The sequence below is a fragment of the Protopterus annectens genome, chromosome 5.part0 (genome assembly GCF_019279795.1).
Source record: "Protopterus annectens isolate FY-2018-M chromosome 5.part0, PAN1.0, whole genome shotgun sequence".
NCBI classification, from domain to species: Eukaryota; Metazoa; Chordata; order Ceratodontiformes; family Protopteridae; genus Protopterus; species Protopterus annectens.
Window position 1 is genome coordinate 1,893,809,318 of NC_056735.1, and position 23,121 is coordinate 1,893,832,438.

Sequence of the window (23,121 nt, forward strand, 5' to 3'; positions counted from 1 at the left end):
GTTAGTGAGCACCAGATCCAGTATGTTTGATCCTCTGGCTGGAGAGTGCACTTTCTGTTCCAGGGTGATTCTGTTTAAGTCCAGGAAGCATTGTGTGTGTATGAGTTTGAGGCAGCATAAGTTTCTCAGTGTATAGAGGATTAGTTAGTCACTTATAAATAGGGTGATTGGATAGTGAGTGCCTCTAGTGAATTTAGGAGTTGAGTTGAGATGGTGACTAGCCATAATATGGTGAGGGAACTTGTAAATGGTGACTTGCACGTGGATGATCTCCTTGTCATGTTTAACCAGCCTGGAGGTATGTTTGTTGCTAACATAGATTGAGACACCTCACCTTTCTCTACTACTTTTTGATAATTCCAAACATTTCCAGAGAGAGTTTTCTGTAAATGTCCTATTTACCTGAATATGGTCTCCTCTTAAATATATGTGTGAGATACTGTACAAGTTGATGTCTTTCTTAACAGATTTTCACATTCATGGATGCCCTTGGCATATTGTACTCTTTCTAATTTACTTGTGCTTGTTTTGGTGTAAGTTTCCATATTCAAGTTTGGGTTTAATGTAACTAACACACAATGATTTCGTCATTTCTGACTTCCTTGACTTTATAAATAATTTGATACAACCTATAGTTCTGTAACTAACCAGTTGGTTGACATGATTACAAAAATTCAAAAGCTGGATCACTCGTATACCCAGGTGCTTAAATGAATCTTTAGTTTCAACAACTGTGTGTTATACTAAATATTCACCTTTTAATTTGTCTCCAAAATCTCATGCTGTAATTTTGATTTATTTAGTAGCATATTATCCTCCTTTTGCCCAAGTGGTCAATTTAGGTAAGTTCTTTTGCAGATCTGTAACACGTGATCAGTTTGCCTGTTTTTTAGTAATCTGCACAAAGACTGCATAACATCTCAGATGAATAGGATAGATTTGAAAGATGCAGTCTAAACAAGTATGGGCCTAGGACAGACCCCTTTGGGACACCGTGAATGTAACCTGGAATTTCAACTGACCAGTTGCTGTATGATACCGGCTGTGTCCCATTTGTAAGCCATATAGCTATCCATGTTATCAAAAGTACACAAATACCTAGTTGTTCTAATTTATTGATCAGTGTTTTGTGCACGACCCTATCAAATGCTGAAGTTAAATGTATAAAAATTACACCACAACATGTTTCATTCATAGCTGCTATTATATTGTGATAGAACATCATGTTACAGGTGGTAATAGATCTATTTCAAACATACACGTGCTGATGTATGGTTTCAAGTCCCAACCTTTCCAGTTCGGACAATAATGTATCCAAAACAACCTCCATTATTTTTCTACACCAAGAAGGTAGACTTACAGGCCTGTATGATTCTGGGGTGACTCCCCCTCTCCCTTAAAGGTAGATTAACAGGTGCTTATGTCACCCATCTTGAAGAATCTCCCCATATTTAAGTTACGTTTTGAATAACTGATGTAGTGGTACTGTAAGCTCATGCTGAATTATCCCCAGGTCATTATTGTACATTCCATCTTCTCCCTGTGCTTTGTTCATTCCCAGTTTGTGTAGTTCTTTTTCAGTATAATCTAATTTGATTTCAATGTCAGACGTTACATGGATGTTACTAGGAAAATGTATCACCCCTTTGTGGAGCCAAACTGCTTTGCATAAGATTTTGTAAATATTCTCAGACACAAGAGATTGTATATTAACTGTGTGTATATTCTAAACTTTATATCGATTTATTTATATATTAATATTATTTAGTAATATGTTCTGTAAATGTAATGGGTAATGCAGTAATTAAAAATGAATTGTTGTGTCTCAGTAATTGACTTGGTGATCCAGTTAGGATAATGACAGTGATCCTACGGTGGTACCAGAATTGGGGCTGGTATCATTTTACAATAGTTTTTCAGCAGTAAGAAGTCCATAAAGTAGTCAAACTGCATTTGGTTGCTGCAATAATTTAGAAATGTTAATCGCAAAATATAAAAAACATTGACATTCTTTACATTGTAAAAGTGTTTTATATTGTAATTTGCAATGGAATTTAGTTTTTAAATGTGTGTATACAAAATTAATAACAAAATGTCAAACCAAAACAGTTTAACTGTGAAGCATTCATGCTTTTTAACTTTTCATATATTTGTATGGTTTACCTGTGTTACATGCTTCAAAAATATTTTAAAGAAGTGGTTAAATCTAACTCTCTGTTCTTCTGTTGAGACCTGTTATAGGTCCTGCCTTACCACCAGGATTCAAGAAATCAGAACCAGATTTGGGAAAGAGTAGCACTTTCACTGAGGCTGCATTGTTACAAGGATATACTGAAAAGGTGTGTTACATTTTTAAAATGTACAGTGAAGTTCAAAATGAAATCAGTGTGCAGATTTAAAAAGGATTTATTGTGTTCATTGTGATGGCATTATTGCACTATGATTGGTGTTTTTGTGTGTATGTGTAGAAGCCTGTCATGTTAATAAGTATGTCCTGAAGTGGGCATTTCAGTAGCACAGTCTGTTTAGTCTGTTAAATGGTCTTAAATTTTAATTTAAGCAGAGGTTAATATTGAAAGATTAAATACATTCCTTTAATCGGTAATGTCCTGAACTCTGTCTTGCAGATGAACTTTGATTGGAATGAGTATAGATAGCTTTTGCCAGGGTTGTAACAGTACTGGACAAGATCCATTTCCAGTCTGTATTACTTAATCTTGTTCAGCCCTTTGTTTTAAGGAAGATAAACCGAAGATCATTATGTCTGACAGGTCCACTTTCCAGCCTTTTTATTATGTCACTTTACTGTAAAACACAAAACTTGCTTAACAAATAGTTAATGCAGAAATACTTTTAATCCCCAAAATTAATGAGCAGTTAAATGTAGCAGTCCATGCTTGCATTATCTCCTGTTAATGAAGACCCCAAACATGCAAAAGAGGCATTTTATTATGAGAATGATTTAAATATAGCTCCATGGCCATTTAGACTTCAGATTCTTTTTTTTTTGTTTTTTTGTAGTGAATTATATAAAAGACTTGGTGGTATCCTGAATATTTCATATAGTCATTAAAGTTCTCATCTTGGAGACAAAAAATACATATGTGCCACGGTAGCAGTGTAAATTTCCAAAACCAGGCCTGAAAGAAGGCAATGTAACAATGGTCCATTGTGTTTACAGGAATAGTATCTTTCATCACTTTGCATGTTTTTATCCAGCAGTGACAGTCATTTAAAAAGACTTGCAAAGAAAAATATTGCCAACTGAAAAAATTTTGCATTGCGGGCAACATTTTAATTCTAATTGATTGCCTTGAGTTATCCAGCCATCTGCGAAAGCTTAACAGATGTCATATCTATAACCTTTGAGGTTAATCGTGACCATGTAAACCTTCTTAAGACTATCTATCCCCCCATTTCCTGTATCTAATCCATGAGGTTCTTCCATTCTAATGGTTTAGTTAACCTCTGACATAGAACTGATTACTACTTAATTCAGCTGTCACAGACAATAGCAAACAAGTAACATGAATCCTACCATAAACCAGAAACTAAAAGCAAATGGAGCACACCACTGAAAATACAAACTGGGAGGGACACTGTACAACAATCCAAGAAAAGTACCAGACAAATCAAGATAAATATACTACTTTAATTGTGCAGTTTAGTTTCAAATGTGAAACTTCATCACAATAGCAAATCAACACACCAACTCAGTTTAGTTTCAAATGTGAAACTTCATCACAATAGCAAATCAGCACACCAACTCAGTTTAAATACATGATATCATTAATCACGTGACACATCACGAAAAAAACAAAAAGACAAAGTTAAAACGTTAAAAAAAACATTACATTAATATTACAAGCTTTAAAATAAAGGTACAGCTCAAATAAAACCTCATATAAGCCCTAAAGATTTTACCTTAACTAAACAGTTAATAGAGATTTTGTCATTTCAACCAGAATTAACCTCTGTATTTGTTTTTCTTTGCCAGGAATAATTCACAAACCTCAAAAAAAAAGTCCACTATGCCACTTAGTGGGCTAGGTCGTGAAATTTTCCATACCGAAAAATAAAAAAAAAAATGCACAGAAAATTCAGAAATGTGTTTAGACAGGGCGGTACGGCACTGTAAAGGTCATTTTTAGCAACACTTATAAATATGTTCCCTTATCCTGTCCTTAAAAACCCAGTTTAATTTTTCCAGTATAGAAACAAGCACATTTCTGACAAATAACTGCATAAACAATACACTTGGAGTGACAAGTACAATAAAACATAGAGCTAATATTTATAACCCTGTTGGTATTTAACAAAAACATGCAAGTATTACAGAGACCACATCTAAAAGTTCCCCATTTACCTCAGTTGTAGTTTTGGCCAACATTATGTTCAAACAGCTTCTTAACACGCAGTCCCCTTCATACTGTAAACAATGGAGAAACCTCCACAGTTTTCCCTATATTGTCTAACTGACTAAAAAAAAAAATTAAAGCTATAAATGATGGTACTAATTTTTTTGTAGTTTACAGTTAGTGCAGAGGATTATCAGTGAACTTTTTGGATTTGATAATTAATATGGATACTACAAAACAAATGTATCATAGTCAAGTTTTATTTTACACTTTTCTAGTATGCATCAAATTTCATGAAATGGAATATAGTAAGAGGACAATTTATATGGTTAGTTAGCTAAGCATGCCTTAAATTTTGTTCCTTTTAAAATGTTCAGTTTATTTAGTCTTTGATCAATTATTTAATGTTAATTGTGGTGGTGATCTTTTCAGTAAGCTGGAATACAAAGAAGTGCACTGGCACAAATTCTTGGATGCCAGTAAGCTTCCTGGGTTAATGAATGTATCGGTATCGAATGATTTTTAAAAAATTCAAAGATTTAATATTTTATATTTTGTTGTCAGTAAGGTCTTTTTACAGATTTAATTGTTTATGTACATTTAAGTTTTAATTTGTTCATGTGGTTATGACGTTTCTTGTTTAAATGCGCTTGAAATGCACACAGTAGATCTGATGAAGTTATACTAATAATTTAAAGAATGAAAGCACTTGTCTTACTTTTTGATATTTCACTGAGTTTATTCAAACAAAACTAAGGCAAAAACTGTGCCATGGTTTTCTAAAGAGTCTAAACTCAAAATTACCCTTAAAAACAAAGCATGGGCTTTATGACGTTCTTCTAAAGACCCTCAACATCACATTAAATACAGGCAATCCAGGAGCGAAACCAAAAAATCAATTTTACAAGACAAAAAACAATACTACTGTAATTTACAGACAGTAAATCAAAATAATCCTCAGAAGTTTTGGGCAGGTTTAAATAATCCACTACATCCTGGACAAACTTCAACCCCTATCCCTGCTGCTACTATTGATAAAATCCCTGAAGATGTTTCTGACAGTTTTAACTTATTTATTTACTGAGACAATTCAAGCCCTAGCTAGCCAACTACCTCCTAGCTCCCCTGGTCCTGAAAGTAGCAACCCTAGAAACCTACTCGCGTTCAGCTTCCAACCAGTCGCCACTTCATTTATCCGTACCTTGATCAAAAAATTAAAACCCACTACACTTTCTGCTGATCAACTCCCTGCCGAGTACCTACAAAAATCAGCTGATGCTATTGCTTACCCTGTCTCAATACTAATCAATCGAACCATAGTAAAAGCTAAAATTCCCACCATCTGGAAAATATCCTATGTAATCCCACTTCGCAAAGGAGGCAGCTCTACTGAATTCTCCAATTATAGGCCAATAGCTATACTCTCTCCACTTGCAAAGATTATGGAAAAATGTATTCATAGACAACTCATGCACCACCTAATCCAGAATCACCTTATGGCAGACACTCAGCATGGCTTCCGTCCTCATCACAGCACTACTTCAGCCCTCCTAGCCTTTACCAACACCATAAACCATAATCGCAACAATAATTATATATCCTCAGCCTTCTTCTTGGATCTTTCCAAGGCATTCAATATGGTTGATCACCAACATTTAATCCACACCCTGCAAACATTCTGTCTAGATACTAGAGCCCTTCAATGGTTTCAATCCTACCTGAATGGTCGACAGCAGGCTGTCCTCTGGCAGAACAAACTCTCTAACCTTCTACCTAACACCCTTGGAGTACCACAAGGCTCTATATTAGGGCCCTTGCTGTTCTCTATCTTCATTAACTACCTTTATACTCTCATCCCAAAAGTCAGCTGTATCCAATATGCTGATGACTCTATTCTGATTTGCTCAGCCACATCTCCAGTAGAGTTATGGTCAGCTACCCAGACCACCTTTAATACGATAGAAAACTGGCTTTCTGAACATAGTCTGATCCTAAATCCCAAAAAAAACTAAAATGCTGTTATTTTCACCAACCTGTAGGTCTACAGCTTTCACCTTTACCATAAAAATCAAATGATGGCACAATAATCTCCCCTGACCCCTCTACAAAGCTATTAGGTGTCATCATAGACAATAATCTAAAATTTGACCTACATGTTAACCAAATTGTCAAAACCATCAATAAAAAACTAGGGTCACTTTACAGAATAAAAGCCTTCCTAACCCCTCCAGCTAAAATTGCCATAGCTCGCTCTCACCTTCTTTCAACCCTTCTGTATGCATCCCCTCTACTCTCAAATTTAAACAAGACTGTCCTTAAACTCTCAGTTTGCTACAACAACATTGCCAGGTTTGCCATTGGGCTGCCTTTTAGGACACATCAAAATCAGCTTGGGTGGCTTGAACTACCCAGCCTAATCCAGTATAACCAACTGATTAAGGCCTATAAAATCCTCTATAATCCGGACAATACTCCTGCACTTAAAAATATTATCACCCCCTGTAACAATCCTAGACCACTTCGATCCTCTAGCAAACTACTAATTCAGACTAGCAAAATTAATAACACAGCCGGTGATTCTCTCTTTGCAAACTCTGTAAGTAGATCCTGGAACTCTCTTCCAACTGATATTACCTTACTTTCCACTTTAGGTCAATTTAAAACTTGACTCAAACAACATTTGTCACTTAACTGGCTATGTCGATGTATCAAGCCTGGCTTAACTATCTCTAGAATGTGTAAAAAATCTGCTAACCAGTTTACTGTGTAATTTAATTTAATCCTGACTTGTGCTCAGGATTAACTGTAACCTGTGGAACTTGTTTAACTTGCTTACTTATGTAATCTCTGTAAATAGTCTGTTTGTAATATGTAATGCTGGTATTATGTAATGCTGTATCTGCTTAGCCTTGGAGCTTTTCTCCCCGGGCCTCTGCTGAAAATGGGCATGCATCCATTCGGACTATCCCGGTCAACAAATGTAAAATAAAAATAAAATTATTATTGCAGTCCATGTTCTTATTGTGACTTGGCACTTATCTAGTTTTTTTTTTAGTTTTAAAGTGTGCCAAAATATGCTGCTGTTTTATTGTTAACTTAGTTTTCAGCATTTCAGCATTCTGGACATGGTCTCAGTGAAGAACTCTCCTTATTCAATTCCCAATGAAGACACTAACTTGATTTATCCTTGCATATAGTTCCAACTGATTTCATAGTCTTTAAGTCAATTGCTTACAGATAGTTTAGCGAAAACACAGTAGCTACTCTATACATTTGTTAATCAATCAACCACGATGTTTAGTGATTCAGCAGACAAGACATTGTTAGCCGATCCAGCAAATAGAATTGAGCATCTTATTCAAAGTACTGTTAACCCATAATGCGGCGTTGCAATCAGGTCAGCAAGAGATGTAAGAGACTGAGTGCAAATCGCAAATCTGTGATTTGGAATTGAAATTGCTCAAGCTAAAATGTTTAGAAGCTGAAAATTATCTTGATCACTGTGTACAAATCAAACAAAGTCATATAAAGGTTTATGTATTTTTAAATTCTCCAGTGGCATTACTAAGCACGACAAAATGCATCAATCTTTGGTTGAACTTTTTAATAACACTGGGTTAGTGTTATTAACACATTTGATAGAACACACTACAGTGAAAATAGAAAGCTTGTGTAAAATTGTTACGGATCTTGACGGAATTAAAAGTAATGCTTTTTTGACATTGGGCTGTCTTATACGATAAAATTCCAGCCAAAATTAAGACATGTTGCAACCATCATATTGTGCGAACAGAAAAAAATGATGCTGACAGCTATAATAGTAACTCAGCATAACTATTACCTTTATTCAGTCATAATAAAGTAGAAGAGGGCAAGTGGAGCAATTTTGTTCATGCTAATGTAGTCAGTTTACAAGGTTTTGCAGCCAATCTTGATGACCGTAACCAGGAATTTCCACCTTTGACTACTAATCTGCAAAGATCAAATGCTACAGATTTTCATCACCTGCCTTAAATCGGAGGACACACTGATCTACCAGAACTTGGAACAAATCGAAGACCAGAGGAAGAGGATGATGCAGAAGAAATTAACTTATCCTGTTTTCGCAATAAGTTGTGAACAGTCTTAGTTCTGAACAGTTATTAGCTGAGCTGTTAAATCTATTAGATAAAGGATTTTCTTTTATTCCAGCCAAACTGGCAAATGTTACACAGTTACTTGTGGGTTTTAAATTATCTGTCAGAAAATTAAATTTAAAATGTATTTTACAAGACGTTAAAAAAATTTAATAACAGTAATGTAAATATTTTGCAAAAAAGACGCACGTATAATCCTATCTTACACAGCATTTCAAACGTGTTTTCAGAAGCCTGCATTAATGATTGTAAAGTCTCAAATAGTAAAAAAGTCACTAAGGAATTTAATTTGTCAGTCTGAATATACTACCTTGATCCGCGGTGGTGGTGCTGCGGTAGCGTTGTCGCCTCACAGTAAGACGCTGACCAGTTCGACTCTCAGCTAGAGCGTCTTCTGCGTGGAGATGTGCGTGAATGGGCGTACCTTCGTTGAAGGTTGTGTGTTAGGGCTGGCAACTCAGCACGTAAAAGTCAACTGCCAATCATTAGCGGACCGGAGTTACACTGTGGCGACCCCTAACCGGGAAAAGCCGAAAGACACAACAAGTCTGAATATACTGCCTTAAATAAAAATAATAGGCAGTTAAGAATTATGCAGGCTGATAAAGGAACTAGTATTGTTCTGATGTATACTAAAAAATACAGTGATTATATGTTTAATATGTTATCAGATGAAACTTGTTATAAATTGGTACCCAAATACTTTGCATTATTTACTGAATAGATATAATTATATTAGATCTTATGACACAAGGATTTGTTGACTGTAAAATTAATGAATTTTTAAAAAAATGATTATCCTAAGGTGTCATTTTTGACATTCCTAAAATTTATAAAGACATCAACAATCCTCCTTCCAGACTTATTGTTTCTGCACATAATAGTAAAACTGAATTTATAGTAGTATATTTGGATTATATCCTAAATCCTACTGTACAACCATGACAACATTATCTACAAGACTCATGGGTTTGATGCATTTTTGTTTTCTAGGAAGTGAAACTGTTAATTACCATGGATGTAATTTCTTTATATACAGCTATTGTTTGGGAAACAGGTACCGAGTTTGTACATATGTTTTAAGCAGGTTCACATCCATAAATAGTAGTCAAACTAATACAATCTGTTTGTTGGATTTGTTGCTTACTAATTTTTTTATGTTCCAAGATGAAATGTATCAAGCAAAAGAAAGGAGTTGCTATGGGTGATATAAAGGCACACTTTTATGCAAATCTAGTGATGGCTTGGTGGGAGCATGACTTTTTGACTAAACAATTATTTCATGTTGGCTTTTATAACTGATACATAGATGATTTGATTTTTATCTGGAACAGTACATTGAAAGATTTTCAGATATTTTTACAGCTATAAATTGTAGTACTAAATTTTTGAAGTTTACGATTAGTGCCCATTGTTTATCAGTGAACTTTTTGGATTTGATAATTAGTATGGATACTACCAACTAAATATTTCATAAATTGTGTCATAAGCCAGCATTTGTAAATAATTATTTACACTTTTCTAGTTTGCACCCACATTTCATGAAATAGAATATAGTAAGAGGACAATTTATATGGTTATGCAGTTAATTGGTGATAATTTTTTTAGATAAATAAGTCAATCAATTTATCTAATTCATTGGTCGTGCATACCCCATTAATAGACTGCATACCATTGCTGATGATATTGTAAGCAAATGTGACAAATTTCCACCCATTTTATTAAGTGGGTTCAAGGTTAAAGTTAAAAACGTAGAACATATAACATTCCAGAATTCTTTTGCTTTACCTGTCAGTTCAGGTATGCAGTATATCAAGAACATTATTAGCAATAACTGGAGTATTGATCTAGGTAGTCATGATTTGTTCCAAATAATTGTTAACACCCCCAGTTTTACATACAAAAAACATATAGGTTTATCTTTTTTAATAAAACAAATAACTTGAAAATAATTCCTGGTAATATTGGACCATTTGGCACTTATAGTTGCCAGTCATGTAAGCAATGTTGATTTATATCAAACATTTTTTCAATAGTTCTGAAAACTTCAGGCCAAGTAAATGCTGTTAGCAAGATATATGTGTAAATCTGAAGATGTAGTATATTTAGCTTATTGTGTCTCCTGTCTAGCATTCTGTATAGATAAAACTAATAGGAAAGTGGCAGAGAGGATTTATGAGCACACATTGGTTATTAAAAACAAACATCTTAATAGTGTATTAGCTTAAGCATGCCTTAATTTGTGTTCCTTTTAAAAAAGTTCAGTTTTTTTTTTTGTCCTTGATCAGTTATTTAATATTAATCTTGGTGGCGATCTTTTCAGTATTCTAGAATGCAAAGAAGTGCATGATAAATATTTTTAGAAACCGATACATTCATTTAACCCAATAAGCTTATCCATATTCAACATTTGATTTTAATTAAAAAAATTACTATTTTATATTTTGTTGTCAGTAAGTTCTTTTATAGATTTAATTGTTTATACGCATTTAGATTGTATACTTAATTTGATTGGTGTGACTTGATCATTTGGTTATGAAGTTTCATATTTAAATGAGTTTGAAAGGCACACAGTTAATAGATCTGTTAAAGTTCTACTAACAATTAAGGAGTGAAAGAGCTTATCTTGAACTGACTGAAATACCAAAAATGATTGCAGTCTGTAAGTCTGCCGAGGTACGCTGTTGTTTTATTATAATTTTCTAAGGACTGCCAACGGATCTCCAGACTGTTCCACACTGTGGGTTTCATAAGAGTGTTGATTTAGAATGTTATTGAGACTACACTGACTCTGTGTGGCAGGATAAATTTAACTCTAATTGTGATAAAATAATATCCTGAAAAGTTTACATAGTAGTATTAGTGAAGTATTCTCATCATACGTCACACAGGTTTATGCTTATTAACTTGGCATTCAAAATCCTTTAGCATTTCAGAGTGTAGATTGTGCTATTCCTGACATATATTTCAGATAGGATGGCTTTACTTCTAGTGGAAGGGTATTAATGTCCTTCCTTGGAGTTCTTTCTTGAGTTTCTATATCCTCTGTATTGCTATACTGGGAACAAATTGTAACTTCAGAGGTTAACAAAATCTGAATGTTTTAAGATTACTTCACATACTTCACTTTTTATGTACCTCCTTCCTCATAAAAAGAGGATATACACAGCTGGGCAAATCTGTTCATTGCTAGTCTAACAGGCAAGAGTATTTTAATATTGTTCATATTTTCCTTGCTTGAACAATTTCCTAACTTAATGTAGTTTTTCTTCAACTGTGCACAAATCTCTGATGCTGTCAAATATTCAAACCTTAGGTTGTACAGTTCTTTGCATTGGGTTCTTTGACGTGCTGTCAGTAATAGTGCTAATTATGTTACAGTAGTTTGAAAAGAAGACACAGGGAATGTTAATATATGAAAATAAGTAAGTAAACTAGTTAGCTAGTCAGCCCTGTAATGTTTAATATGAAAATCATTTTCTGTTCATGGTGCACCAAGACACAAGCTGTAGTTTTGTTCTAGGTGGAATAATTTATATTTAGTTACTTGTCAACAGTTTGGAGAGATACCAAGCTGTTGATGTATTGGCAAATGTATATTGAACAATCCTTTTTTTAAGTTCGTGATAGTGACACCCAGTATCAAAGTGCACACATACTCCAAACTACCTGATTATCTATTTTCAGTATTAAATGTACATTTCCTAACAGAGGTCTAAGGGGTGAAAATTTCGTGTAAAGAACGAACTGCAAGCCAAAATCCAGTAGTTGTATTCTTCACTCGAACTCTAGCTGTGAAAACATGACCTACTACTTGTTACTAAAAAGACAAAAGTCATGCACTTTCTACTTGGATCCATTTCAGTCGCACTCAACTGATTATTCTATTACCTCTTCCAACAATATTATCCTGGATGATGTCCCAAATACCAATTTCCTCAAAGTTACCCTGGACAATAAATTAAAATTTTTACTTTCCTATATCCAGTGTCATAAAAAAATAATCAAAAACTAGGTGTCTTTTACAGAGTCAAAACCTATTCCTTAAAGCAAGCCTAAAAGGGTAGAGCCAAAGCTTAGCTCCTACTCAGTCCAAAAGGCTACAGTCAATGCTTAGCTCCTACAGAATTTACTCTACACTGCCCCAGTCAACAATAGTATTCATACTAATAAAACCAAGCTAGAGGAGCATGTGCGGCTTTCCATTTAAACTTCTTTCTTTGCTCTTCATTGGTGGAGAGGTGGATCAGTCTGTACTAGGTCAGTGGATCAGTCTGTACTAGGTCAGTCAGAATCAAGTCCTTGTTGTATTTCTGTCATATCGGGTTTGCAGTTTTATCTGGTTTAAAGTTTTGTTAACAACCCAGTACGACAGACAAGGGATTGTCCCATGTAATATCAATGCTCAAACAAATTGAGATAATGGACAGAGCAGTTTACAGCATAGATAACCCTGGACACAGTCCTCCTATTTCCTTGTTTTTTCCATGCAGTAAACTAATCCATCTCAATCCAAGACCAGTCGGTTATCCACCACACGCCCACACCACTAATACCCATAACCTTTACATTACAACAATTAACATGCAAAGTATCTGTAACAAAGCCACTGAATTTCAAGCACAGAAACGTTGTTGAAACCACATATATTGGATACCCAAATTATCCCTCCAGGATACAATATTCTTAGAAATAATTGTATCCACAAAAAAGGTGGCAGAGTCACAATAATTTACCGTAACTCCTTAATTCTCACACTTTTATCCAGACCTGTTCCAGTCTTTGGAAACATAGAACTTTTACCAGCAATGCTACAGATTAAGAACTATTACCAGCAATGCTACATATAACAGAAAACAAGTTAACATTGTTGTACTTTACATTCTCCAGGGCAAAACATACCAATACTAGAAGACCTTCTAGGCTGGACAACCCAAAATATTTCAAATGAAGCTATCTTTTGGGGTGATACCAACATTAATTGGCAACCAACTTTCATAACAGACGCCCCAACAAATAGTATAAACTTGTATTTTTACACAACTCAACAGATCCCACTCGTATACTTACCAAATTGAATCAACCCTAGACTGGATACTCCTCTCGTACCCTCATAATTACACCCAGTCAGGAAGCTTCCCAAGTATCTCTAGTGGCCACCTACCTGCCTTTACCCATTAAGTCCACACACAAGTAGCCAAAGCCCACTAATACAGAACAACTCAAAACCTTTCCCAGTTTAGTCAAAAGGTATTTATAGACACTTTAAATGCCCACAACTGGTACCCAATTAAAATACTTCCTCTGGATGAAGCAGTAATCTACTTTAACAACATCTTTCTCAATACTCTCAATAGTCTTGCCCCCATGTGAGCTAGAAGAATCTAGCATAACCATGCCCTTTGGCTAACTAAACATACTAAACAAATACTCATTACCTGGGACCGAGCCTGGAAAGCATGGCATAAAAATAGAACTCCATAAAATGAAATAAAATACAAACAACTTTGTAACCGTGTCAAAAAGCTAGTCATTTCTGATTTAAAAAAAATTCTCTGCACAATTTAAGTTCTCAACACAATAATCCCAAATATTTCTGGAAGTCTTTTTCCTTACTACTCAGTCCTGGAATTCAGCAAAAACCTACTTCATCTCCTGATAAAAACCCACAAGAGATTGCCCAAGCCTTTTACAATCTCTTCATTGTAACAATTCAGAAACTTGTCAATGATTTCTGTACACAAACTAATACTGTTTCAGATAGTTCAGAAAGCAACACAGACCTTTCTTTTCTCAAGGCAAACGTATATCCCCCCAACAGATGAAAACTCAAGTAATACTCCATCCACACCAGCTTTTGCTTTACAACCAGTGCCTACCTCCCTAGTGTATAAACTTCTAACTAACTAAAACCATGCTCTCCCTCTGCTGACAGACTTCCAGCAGAATACCTAAAACTTGCTGCTGATGTTATAGCATACCCTGTTAGCATACTCGTCTGTTTATCTATCTCTGAAAACACATGTTCTAGAACTTTGGTAAAATCGATTATTACTCCCTTACATAAAGGTGGTAACACCAGTGATCTCTCAAATTACCGGCCTATTTCCATACGCTGTTCTCTATCCAAAATCCTAGAAAAGTGTAGAATGCTCAATTGCTAAAACATCTCTCCAATAATAACCTGCTTGCTCCCACCCAACATGGTTTTCACCCAGCCCTCGGCACAACCACAGCTTTGCTGTCTTTTACCAACACCATTAATAAATCCTTGGATGATGGCTGGACTTCTAACTTAAGTTATCTTACTGTACCTATGTAAGGCTTGTGATACGCTATCTCACCCTAAACTATTATTACAACTTGAATTGTTAAACTGTTCCTCACATGCATTGGCCTGGTTTTCTGACTACCTTCATTTGTGATACGCTATCTCACCCTAAACTATTATTACAACTTGAATTGTTAAACTGTTCCTCACATGCATTGACCTGGTTTTCTGACTACCTTCAGGAAACAATCTGTCAAATGGCAAAACACTCGATCTGAATATCTCACAGATAAAACTGGAGTTCCCCAGGTATCCATTCTAGGACCGCTACTTTTTAATATATTCATTAGCAGTCTTCATAAAGCATCCCATCATAGTACTCTCATTCAATACGCTGACAATTCTAAGATAATCACTTTCGCTAACAACCTGCTAGATCTCCAAAACTTAACACAAAAAGCCTTTACATCTATCAAATCCTGGCTAAATAATGCACAGATTCTACTTGATCCAAAGAAAACAAAACTCTTAATATATTTTCCATACCTCTAACTCAGGACTTTAAAGGAGAACCGCACCCATAGACTCAAACAAACTTGTTTATTTCATCATGGTTTGGTGTTTCCTACATTTTAACACCACTCGGACTATTTACAGGTTTTTAAATTTTATATTTAATTTCTGAGTCTGATCACATGCGATCTGGCATCTTGAAGTAATTCTGATTGTTTAGTCTGCCTCTAGTTATCCTATAATTCAGTGCTTGTCTGTAAAAAAAAAAAAAAAAAAAAAAAAAAAAAATTGTCACAGTCCTCTCTTCCTAAAGCTCCTGTCACTGCACTGATTTTACATACATACACTGCTGTCTTTCATTTAGTTTTAAGTAACATTTCCTGCCGTTCAATGACTACTTAAAACACAAACAGTGCAAATGCCACAGAACAAACTTTCAAAGTGCTTTTTAATGCTGCTTCTTTTTAGAATGGCTAAACTGCAGTCTTTTGTGAAGCCTGAATTTGTACTACTTTGACTCATCTCCCATACCCCTTCACACCTTACTTCCTTAGCTGTCAAAGTGCTAAGGGTAATTTGAGCTGTTACCTACTTTGATTGACAGTTCACAGCAAGAGACTTGACTCGTGTACTGTTACCTTGTTCTACCCTTTAATTTCTGTATGGGTACTAGGGAGCTGCGACATCACAGCATGGGTGGGTTTTTAGGACGGAAGTATTGATGTCAGTTTGGGGAGGGAAATGGCCAGAAAACTACCTACATCCAGTGGCCTTGATGACATAATTGAATTGGAGACTTTTCCAGGCAGGACAAAAGTTTTTTTTGAAAGTGAAACCAACACAGTACAGTAAGATACTGTCCTAGTGAGGAGAAAGTCAATTTAAAATATTTTAAATGCTGTAATGTTGTTTATTCATAGCAGGGACAGTAAATAGGGGGAGAAAAAAGACAGAGTAGTTGAGCATTTAATAATAGAATCCCATTGTTGTCCTTCAACATTTTCTCATAAAACAGTACAAAAATTGAATGTGTAAAACATCAAAACTTTTAGGCATCATAACTGATGACAAAATCTCCTTTGAAAATCATATTCACACCATAATCAAAAAAAAGACGTAAGCTCTAAAGGCATAAACTTTATTTAGATATGTCCACTATTAAAACTGGCCAACAGTCTTCTCCTCTCTTCCCTCCTCTATGGTAGCCCTATTTTCACTAACCTACATGCATCTCTTAGGAATAAAGTACAGTCCTTCTACTGCAAAACAGCAAGATTTGCTGCCAACATGCCAACTCGGGGCCCATCATTGCCTAGCCATATAAACCATAAATTGGCTAGATTATTCCCACTATTTACTGTATACCCAACTAACTCTCACTCACAAATTTCTATATAACCCTAATTACTGCTGCTCTTTTCAGACTGTGCTACAAACATACATTCCAAACCGAAACCTTAGGTCCTCAAACATCTACTAAGCATATCAAAATTCAGCAAGCGTGCAGGACAAACCTTTATTCCTTCACCATTCTCTGCCCAACTCTAGTACGCAAATACACTCTGTAAAAGCATTTAAAATTGCACTCAAGTCTCATTACCTCTGTAATCAAATATGTTCCTGTAACCACCTGCCTGAGCCACCTTAAGTAAATTATTCTCACTTAACATATGTACTTCTCTTTTTACCATAGCTATGTTTGGTTTTGGTCTAGATATTATCCCACATTTTGGTCATTTGACTGCAGTAATAGCCTCATAGAGAAGGCTCAGTTCCTCTTTTGTAATATATTTTACTTATTGACTATAAAAGCCTGATGAAAATGAATGATGTTATGTTGCCCCATCTCACCTTCATTCTTGCTGGTTGGGTTCTGAGCCAAAACTCTGCTCTGACTCTGCCGTATACTAAAGCTCGAGAGCTTCTAGTGGCTCGAGGCTGAGTCCTATCCAATGATGCATAGCGGCTGTTCCCCAGATTTCATTTGCCGCTTGAAGCTTCGGGATTGTCTTCACTGGCTCAGGCTTGTAAAAGTTTTATATTTTATACCTTAATACTATTGATCTTCTCTATACTATCTCTTATAACCTATTAGTTTTATAGTAATAGCCTTGTGCTAATTTTTTTTTCTCTTAAACTTGGTAATTTTTTCCCTTTGTGGCTGTTTTTCCTTGTCTCTTTAAGAATCCATTTTAATTGGAGGATTCTTGTCCCTTCTGTTATTTCTCTTCCCCTCTTAGGAGTCACCGTTTTAAGTCCGAGACGTTTCCTCTGGTGGAGGAGATGGTCGTTTAACTTGGAGACTTCTCTTTTTTCCTTCTCTTCTCCAAAAAAAAAAAAATTTAAATACAAAAACTTCCTTTCTTACTATCTTTTTCTATTACTGTGTTAAGTCTTGTAATTTTTTGTTTATGGCTATAGTGTGTTTTTTTCCTTCTAGTGAAATATGTCGAAAGAACTAACTAAGGAACATAAGTCAGGATTTAAAAAGTGCGATTCCTGCACTCAAAATATGTCCATAACTGATGGACACACTAGTTGTGTGTACTGTCTTGGACCACTCCAGCTCCAAGATTCCTGCTCCATCTTCCATAGTTTTAGCGCCAGGCTCTTACAGGAGTAGAGAAACAAGCTAATTTTAAGGGGCTTATTGAAAGTGAATGAAGGCAATCAGACCTCCAAATCGGATACTTCTAAAAAGGCTGCTTCATCGGCTCCGGTGTCTGAGCCGACAAGCAGCATCAAAGTAGCTACTTCCTCTGTTCCGAAAGTTCTCGGGCCTGAAAAACATAGTTCTCCCTCAGTTCCATCTGCTTTATCGGAAACATTGCGGAGCCGAAAAAGGAGTCTGTCACCGTCCTTGGAGCCTGTTTGCTCAGTGCCACAATCTCCTTTATTACAGTCGGTGGCAGGTAGCCACAAATCTTAGTCAGTTCTCTAGATCCTTCAGGTTATTGGACGATTATGTGGAGAGGGTAGTGAAGAAGTTGCTTCAGACCCGGGCCCTAGCAGAAATTCTCTCGAGCCCAGCCCATCAGATCATGGAGCCGACAATGGTACCTAGAGTTACACCTATTCCTCCCCTGACTCGGAGTTTGGAGCCAGAGAGTATAGAAGTTGTACTGGATCTGCCGGAGCCAGTAATCACTACTGATATCTCTGCTCTGACATCTGCTCCGGTTTCCTCGATCCTGTCATCTATTGAGGGACCTGGAGCTAACACTCCCTGGTCAGCTCCAGGGGGGAGAGTAGAGTCGGATCCTTGTTGGAACTGGCTCTCCCACTTGGCACCTCGGCTCAGGTGAGTTCGGATCCCACATCAGTCTCAGAGCCATCCTCCTCTGTGCCACAGAGATCTCCCAGCCTCTCTGGGCTGGAGTTTCTTTCAGCCCAGGACCACAGTCCCTTCGAGGTGATGCAGTGTGTGCTCTCCACGGAGTCTACTCCATCTTTGGTTCCAACCTGTCTTCCCCCTAAGGGACCATTGTCCACCTCTTCATTATCCCTCCATCACCCACAGAGTAGAGAGCCAATGCCCCAGGAAGCCACAATGAGTGGATACTCCTCTTCTGATATCACCCCTGGGCATCCCCCTGAGGAGGTTCCTCGGAAGAGACACTGTAAGAAGAAGCACATAGACTCCCCTGAGTCTGTCACTTCTGATACTGACTTAGAGGATTCAGAAGGGTCCCCATGGTCACCCTCTGAGGATGTCTCCTTTCCAGACATCGTGGAGATCCTTAAGCAGAGGGGTGGCTGGAAGTCCCTTTCCCCTTCTGAAGATGAGTCTGTATACCTGGAGGCAATTGGCTGTCACCTCTCCATCTCTCTGGTTTCTCCACCTTTCGGCCCACTCCTGGGTTTGGTGAGTTGAAAGGTGTGGGACTCTCCGGACTGTGTGGACCTTGTTCCAAGGAGGCGTAATAAAGTTCATTACAGCCCCGGAAGATAGGCAGTATTTAAAAAAAGGGGTTCCTGTAGATGCAATGGTGATGGCAGCGGCCACAAAGAAGGAGTTAGCCAAAACTTCTGTATCTGTCCATCCACTGAACAAGGATACTGGTACGATGGACTGGTACGGGAAGCATATGTTCTCCGCAGTGGCCTTTACCTTGCTATCGCTGAATTATTTCGCATTTCACGCGACTTCAGTGGGATCTCCTAAAAGAGCTAGGAGATACCCTACAAGGTGCTACAGCCCAGAATTAATCGGATAAGGTAAATTCCCAGCTTGCAACCTTAACCTCCATCTCTAACTCTTCCATACGCCTCATATCTTATGCAGCCGATGGAGCGAGCAGGGCAGCAGGCACAGGAATAGCTCTTCATAGACCTTCCTGGATGTGCCTTTGCGAGTTTGCTGAACCCTTCCAATCTTCCTTTATTGACACTCCCTTTGATGGCTTGTCCTTGTTCGGGCCAAAAGTGAAAAACTTTCACAAGTAGCCAACAAGATGGTAAGACTCTTGTCTGCCATTGGAGTCCATTTTTCCACCCCTACCAGACCTTATCCAAAAGGTCAAAAGAGCGGAAAAATGTGGTTCTGTAAGTCCAAGGGAGCCTTATCTGACACTCATGGTGATCCTTCCCCCAGGGGCAGAGGGGGGAAATAATGGAAGATGCCGGCAGAGGGGTCCTCATAACCAGGGCAACAGAGATACGTTCTCTGGTAGGCCCTTCCAGCGCTCTTGAAAGAAGGCCCGCCTGTCCACCTATGGAGGCAGTTGGGAAGACTATCACTGTACCCAGAAACCTGGCTAAATTTGACTCAAGACAAATGGGTACAGTCCATTATATCCACGAGTTACAACGTTCCCTTTCACTGTCCACCTCATCCATCAATGGTTATCCCAGACTGTCCACCTCATCCGTCAATGTTTATCCCAGACATTCCACCCGGTCAAAGGGATCAAGCAACACTAGATGTCCAAACATTGCTAGAAAGAGTCATCCAAGAAGTCCCTGCAAACCAGCTAGGATCTGGAATTTACTCAAACTTCTTTTTAGTTCCAAAAAAGACAGGGGACTGGAGACCCACACTGGATCTCAGCAGGTAAAACAAGTCGGATGGTAACACTGCAGTCTGTACTCCCCATTTCTGGGAAAAGCCAATTGGATGTATTCGTTAGATCTTCAAGACGAGTACTACCACATAAAGATGGACAGGTGCACAAGAAGATTTCTACGCTTCCGGCTGGGAGTCCATCATTACCAGTTCAGAGTTCTGCACTTTGGACTCACCACAGCCCCCAGGGTGTTTGCCAAATGCATGGCAGTAGTCACGGCTCATCTAAAACGTCAGGGATTCCAGGTGTTTCCATACTTAGATGACTGGCTCCTAACTGCCACCACAAGCAGCTACTAATCAAAGCAAGAGATTACCCCATCCATCTCTTTTCAAAACTAGGCATTAATATAAATGCAGAAAAATCTGCCCTGTTGCCATCACAGCATATTACCTTCATTGGTGCAGATTTAAATACAAACAACATGTTGGTAAAACTACCTCTAGAAAGGATCCAGATGATGCGCAGTCAAGTGTTTATCTTACTCGGCAAGATTTGTCCTCAAAGTCCTTGGCTCTGTGGCAGTGATAACACTACTTCCCATGCGAATATTGTAGTGGCTACTCTTCACTCAATGGTCCATGCAGGAGTTAGCCATGTCTCACAAGATCCTCGTAACGCACTCCTGCAAGAAGGACCTACTTTTCGTGGGTTCAGTCCACTCCAGTAACAATGGGCAGACCATTTATAATTCCCCAACATGTCGCTACAGTAACCACAGATGTGTCCCATGTAGGGTGGTGGGGGGCATTATCTGGGACAGACGGTCCAAGAGATTTGGAAAGATCATGCGGTGGTGGTGCTGCGGTAGCATTGTTGCCTCATAGCAAGATGTTGTCCCGTTCGATTCTCAGCTAGAGCATCTTCTGTGTGGAGGCATACGTGAATGGGGCGTCCCTTCGTTGAAGGTTATGCGTTGGGGCTGGTAACCATGTACGTAAAAATCCACTACCAATCATTAGCGGACCGGAGTTCCGCTGTGGCAACCCCTAACTGGGAAAAGCCGAAAGGCACAAACAAGTGCCATTTGTACATCAGTGTTCTAGAGATGAGGGTGGTGCTTCTGACGTTGTAAGCATTTCAGAACATTCTTCCCACGGGGACTATTGCAATTCAGACAGGCAAAATGTCGGTGGTATGGTACATCAACAAACAGGGGGGAACCAGATCCCTACCCCCTATGTCCAGAGGCCCAGAGAGTTTGGCAATAGGCAATATCTTCTCAATCCTTTCCAACAGCAATGCATATCCCAGCGAATTCCAACATTATAGCAGACAGGCTAAGCAGAGCAATTCTCATGCCTCAAGTTTGGTCTCTCAATCAGGAAGTTGCGAATCATATTTTTTTAAAATGGGGCCAGCCTTGCTGCGACCTTTTTGCCACTCTCTCCGATGCCAAATGCTGCAACTACTTTGCCCTAATCTCTCCTCCGGGAGAGTCACAGAGGGATGCACTGGTTCATGATTGGCCCCTGGGACTTCTTTATACCTTGTCCCTTGATTCCAAAAGTTATCCAGAAAGCAAAGTTGTTGCGTCACAGGTTAATTCTCATTCCGCCATACTGGCCTCTCCGATCTGGTTCCCCTTTCTTTGGCCCCACCTTCAGGAGAACCCATGGATCCTGGACCCAGTGCCCGATCTTCTGATGCGTCAGTCAGGAATGTTCCATCCAGCCCACCACACCCTCAAGCTGACAGCTTGGCTTCTCCACTTCCAATTTTAGCCAGGCTTCCAGAATTATCCCCTGCAGTTTGTCACAGTCTACTCTCCTCTCACAAGGAGACGACTAGGAAACTTTATGCAAGTAAATGGAAGAGGTTCTCTTGTTGGGCTAACAAAACCTATAGATCCCTTTTACAGCATCTATAACTGCAATGTTGGAATGTTTGACAAACTTTTAATCAAGGAGCAGTGGCAGACACTATTCGTGTTCAGTTAGCTGCTATTTCTAATTATCATGTGGGAGACTCAGGATCTAGTCTAATGTCCCATAGACTATACAAAGCTTTCCTTAAGGGTACTTTTCTGTCAAGACCACCCTTCAGAGAACCTCCTCCTCCTTGGGACCTCAATCTAGTATGATCTTTAACCCTGCCTCCTTTCGAACCAGCATCATCTTGTTCATTTAAATTTTTATCTTAGAAAACACTCTTCCTGACAGCAATTACTTCAGCCAGGAGAGTATCAGAGTTGCAAGCCTTGTCTATCCATCCACTTTATTTGATATTCCACAAAGATAGTCTCCCTCAGAATAAATCCTTTCTTCTTACCGAAAGTTTGTTCTCAAGCAAATTTAAGCCAAAATATAGAATTACCAGTATTTTTTCCTAAATATGTCAGCAACGCAGAGTATAAACTCCACCAAATGGATGTGCATAGACAGTTGTGTTTTTACTTGCATAGAACCAAAAAATTCAGAAAGTCAGACCAATTGTTTGTCTCCTATTCAGAAAATAAAAAAGGTTTGGCAATCTCAAAAGTTACCTTGTCCAAATGGCTTACTGAGACAATCTCCTTTTATCTATGATTCACACAATAAAGACAGTAAAGAACCACCAGGAAAAGTTAAAGGGCATTCAACTAGAGCATTACCTACCTCCATTGCCTTTCAATCCAGACTTCCATTGGATTCAGTTTGTGCTGCCGCTACATGGGTTAACCCTCATGCCTTTATTACTCATTACAAAGTAGATGTGGCCTCCTGGAACAGGGCATCCTTTGGTTCCACTGTCCAGAAGAGTTTATTCCCTTGAGCCACCCAAGAAAAAGGTGGGTT

The 23,121-nt window shown here is 37.9% G+C and overlaps 1 protein-coding gene across 1 annotated transcript in view; it reads left to right on the forward strand.

Annotated features, from left to right (window-relative positions):
* GPALPP1 (GPALPP motifs containing 1) overlaps window positions 1–23,121 on the forward strand; it is a gene marked incomplete in the record, with an annotated part of 254,153 nt that overhangs the window by 98,347 nt on the left and 132,685 nt on the right. The window contains 1 exon segment of the mRNA XM_044071711.1: window positions 2,231–2,339. Coding sequence (XP_043927646.1) covers window positions 2,231–2,339 — 109 coding nt within the window.